The following is a 4,047-nucleotide window of genomic DNA, read 5'->3' as shown; positions in this document are numbered from 1 at the left end:
AAAATAAGAAAATAAGAAAATAAGAAAATAAGAAAATAAGAAAATAAGAAAATAAGAAAATAAGAAAATAAGAAAATAAGAAAATAAGAAAATAAAACAGAAGCGCAATCTCGCCATCTCCTGCATCTCGTCTGGGGCACACCGTAACACCCACAGCGCGTTCTGTAGCTGTCACAGGATACACAGAAATTCGGCAGGACAGCCAACTACCCCAACCCCTGATTCCCAAACAAAGCTGCGCAGCTCCGCGCACAAACGCCATTTCCAGAACAGCGCTGTGGGGTCCCTCCCTCCTCACCCCCGGCCCTCAGCTGTGGCTCCAGCAGAAGCAGCACAGCTCTCTGTGCCGGGCCGGGGCCTCTGCGCCTGGCTGTGCAACAACAGGGATCTGCTGTGCGTGTCCTCCAGCTTCCAAACCTCTCAATTTTCTCATGCAAACAACACCAAGAACGAAACTGCCAATACCACTGTTACTCCAATGAAATACAGCAGAACCCGAAGAGGCCATTTGCAAAGTACCTGCAAGACACCGGGGGAAAAACAAATAAGCAAACAACCAAACACACCATCACCTCCAAGTCGGTGCAGGAGCAGTGCTGTGGGTGAGGATTCTGCTGCCCCAGCCTGAGGAGGGAAAGTTTTTAAATCAGTACCTACGTCCTACAATTCTAACTCTACTTCTCCGCCCCCCATTAAAAGAGACATAATAAATAACACATTCTGACTTCTAAACAAGCATTTGCAAAGTTTCAAGAATGCTCTGGAATGCAAAATTCCTCAAGTCTCTTTCACTTACACCATTTGGTTTCGAAGAGATACAGCCTGCCATTGGTTCACTTAAATGTGTAACAGGAAACTCGGACTCGAGCACCAGGTAGTGTTACGTTACCAATGGTTCTGGATGGAAACCTTTTTAGAAGTAAGAAGCGAAGGGGAAGGCTGCTCTCCTCTCCATCTGTGGCAGACAGCTGCTCGCTGCCTGGAATCTGTGGTAGCAGACACTCAGAGCAGCACCAAGCTGAAGTAAACACTACAGAAATCTAATTTCTTTAATTGCACTGACAGTGTAAAAGTACTCTCAATATGATAGTTGCCATGTGATAAACCGAGTCATCTGATTAAATGCTGGAAGCTAAATAGGCAGTAGTCATCCATTTTATTTAAAAATATATTTTGTTGGAATACTTAAAATATTCTGAAAACCTAAAAAAAAAATTGAAGACGTCAGGACGACTCAAGAGACTTGTGCATGTACACCCACACGGCACAGCCAGGTGTCTGAATGCTTAGCACAGGTTAGAACTTGAAGTAACCTCCATCAGAGCCAATATGCATACAAGAAATAAGCCAAGATAGAAATAAGCCCAATCGAGCCATAAAAACCTTTGACAGTTTTACAGACTGCTGTGTTGGAACCACCATTAAAAGCAACTCCCCGTGGCTTTCTGCCCTCACACAAACACCATCCCACACCACAGGGCCTCGCTTCTGCCCCATCTCAGCCCTCCCAGGGCAGCCCCCACCTGGCCCTACACTCCTCCCCCACTCTTGCCTGGCATTTTTAAACAAGGGCTTAAGGTCTGTGCAATTTGCACAGCAGCAACTGTGACCTGCAAGGAGAAAGAAAAAAAAAAAAAAGGCATGCTTTTAAAAAGCAATTTAAAATGAAGATTTTGCATTTTGTAGATTCTGCTGCCCAATCCAAACAGCACTGGGGATACCACCACTTCCCTAGGGAACCTGCTGCCATTGCTGGTAGAAGAGCTTTATAATCACTGTCCATTTGCTCCCACATCCAAGGACCATGCCATACCTGCCATAGCACTGCTAAAGCAGACAACAAACCCTGAACAGGACACACTGAGCTGCACACCTGGTGCAGGGACAGCCTCACCAGGCCCAGCTGAGCTCGATGACCAGGCAGGGGCTGCCTGCTGCCCCAGGTGCACACACTCAGTGCTCCTTAGTGAAGCCATCCCCACCTGGGCCCACTCCCCTCCGTGCAGAGCCATGGGGAGCAGAAACTAACCCTGCAGCAGTTTTTTTCTTCCCCAGCAGCCATATGAAGTGGTTCCACAGAATCCAACTCTTTGCCTTCTTCGTTTCACACCAGCTGATCTCACGGAACCAATTCAGCATTCGGTTGCTCCCTGTGATGCCGAGTCGTGCTAGCTCTGTTATCCTCAGTTTTGAGATGACCCACGCTTACTGTCCAGGGCACTGACAACACGTGCACAAACCGTGCCAAGTGCTTCCATGTGTGCTGCGAGCTTCCCAACAGAGCCAGTGAGTGCAACAAGCACACTGACACTAACAGGGGCTGCTACAGAAGAAACCTTTCAGGGCCTCAGTCTTTCAAAGCTTTTAGCCTTTCTAGCTCACCCTCAGCCTCCCTGCACCTTTATATACAGTCGAAGGCCATTTTGTCCTGCACTGAGCATCACCCAGCCGTGCCAAACATCCTCTGGCCCCAGCACATCAGCACCCCTCATTAAGTGCTACGGATGCAATCAAGAGCTCTACTTCAGCTGCACAGATGTTCTGTGTTTGCGTTCCATATGGTAAGAACACTGCTGCAGCGTGCGCTCAGACTGCAGACAAAGGTGGACATTTCCTACAGGCCAGCACAGCACCCGGTCAGGTGTGTGCTCCATCAGCTGCTCCCTCTCAAGGAGGAACAGACTGCTTCAGTAACTTCATGAGACAAACACAGGAATGTGTCACAGGTAAAATGCCCATTCCTGACTTCCATCTCAATGCGCTGAATTTTAATAATACTGAAGGAGTTACATAGTAAAGATCCAGCTTCCCAAATGAAGCTCCTGGTTGGTTTGTTTGGGTGTTTTGGGTTTTTTTTTTTATTAACTGGAGATAAAGACAACTTGTAACGGGTTCTTTGCCACGAGCAGCCTGTTCTATAGCAAGAGCATCTAAGAAAAGTAAATCAGAGTGACAAAAGCTAGAAACTCAAGCTGGGCCACTAAACTTCAGATCCTTCCACACGTCAAACCAAACCCCACCACCCCCCCAGGCCCTGGGAGAGGCCCTCAGCCCCACAGATTGGCACACAACGCCGGGGTGCAAGATGGACGGCAGAACCTCCCGCTGTCGTCTGCAGCACCACCTTGATGAGCAGGAGCACAGCCGTGGAGGCTCTCTGCTTCCAACGCGTGAGTATTCCACCCGCACGAAGCCCTCGGGGCAGCACCGTGGCAGCAAGCAGCAGCAGAACTGCAGGCTCTGAGCCCTGCAGAGCCATCCGCCCGCAGCTGCTTCCCCAGAGCAAAATGAGCACAGAGGCACTGGAGGTGCAAGAAAACTCTCCCAAGTGCGTCTGTTCTCTCATCGAGCGTCTGTGTGCTGGGAAAGGAATGCAGAGCAGAAGGCAGCATGTGGCAGCGGTGCTGGAGCCAAAGGTTGGTTCTGCTCCGGAACCTCCCCGGGGCTGCTCCCACAGGATCCTCCACGGCCATGAAAGTTCCCCCCATTTTTCTGCTTTTTGTTAAGTTTCTTATGGCACGAAGCCACAGCAGCGGGGGCCGCAGCGCTTCTCTGAAACAAGTTCCTTTTTTTTTTTTTCCTGTTGCTTCTTAAAAGAATACGATTGTCACCAAGAATGTCAACAGGAAAAAAGCAACAGTGGAAAGAGTTCGCCGCGGTGCTGCGCTGAGGGATGTCTCAATGCAAGAGCAGAATTCAAACGGCTGCGAGCGGTGATTCACAGCGCTGAACTTTTAGAAAAGACGCGGAGATGACAGCAGGACAGTCATAATGTGTCAGGAACTTGCATCACCGCCCTCCCCATCGCTACACCGCTTCCTCCCGCACCGCCCCGCGGCGCGGAGCCCGCACCCCGCGCTGCCCGGCCCGGCACGTGCGTGGGGAACGGCGCGGGGCCGCGTGCTCGGGGCTGCAGCTGCGTCCCCTCTCATAAGCGAACAAATCGACGATTAAAAAGAAAAAAAAAACAGCAGCGATGCGACACCGCCCCCCACTCCCGCAGCCCGTGCACCCCGCGCTCCCCCCGCACGTGCCTCCCGCGGGCCG

General features: G+C 50.7%; 1 protein-coding gene across 3 annotated transcripts in view; it reads right to left on the bottom strand.

The window, feature by feature from the left end:
- The window catches only part of NEK6 (NIMA related kinase 6), a 48,804-nt gene that overhangs the window by 44,245 nt on the left and 512 nt on the right, over nt 1-4,047 (bottom strand). Inside the window, exon 1 of one of the 3 annotated variants that reach the window (XM_021413791.1) lies at nt 1,814-1,835. The exons of the other annotated variants lie outside the window; for them this stretch is intronic. Coding sequence (XP_021269466.1) covers nt 1,814-1,820 — 7 coding nt within the window. The 5' untranslated portion in view covers nt 1,821-1,835. Of the gene's footprint in view, nt 1-1,813; nt 1,836-4,047 lie in introns of those variants that run through there. 3 annotated transcript variants of the gene reach the window in all.

The sequence above is a fragment of the Numida meleagris genome, chromosome 16 (assembly GCF_002078875.1).
Source record: "Numida meleagris isolate 19003 breed g44 Domestic line chromosome 16, NumMel1.0, whole genome shotgun sequence".
In the NCBI taxonomy this organism is placed as follows: Eukaryota; Metazoa; Chordata; class Aves; order Galliformes; family Numididae; genus Numida; species Numida meleagris.
The sequence above is the reverse complement of the archived record's forward strand: the minus strand, read 5'-3'. Positions and strand labels throughout refer to the sequence as shown.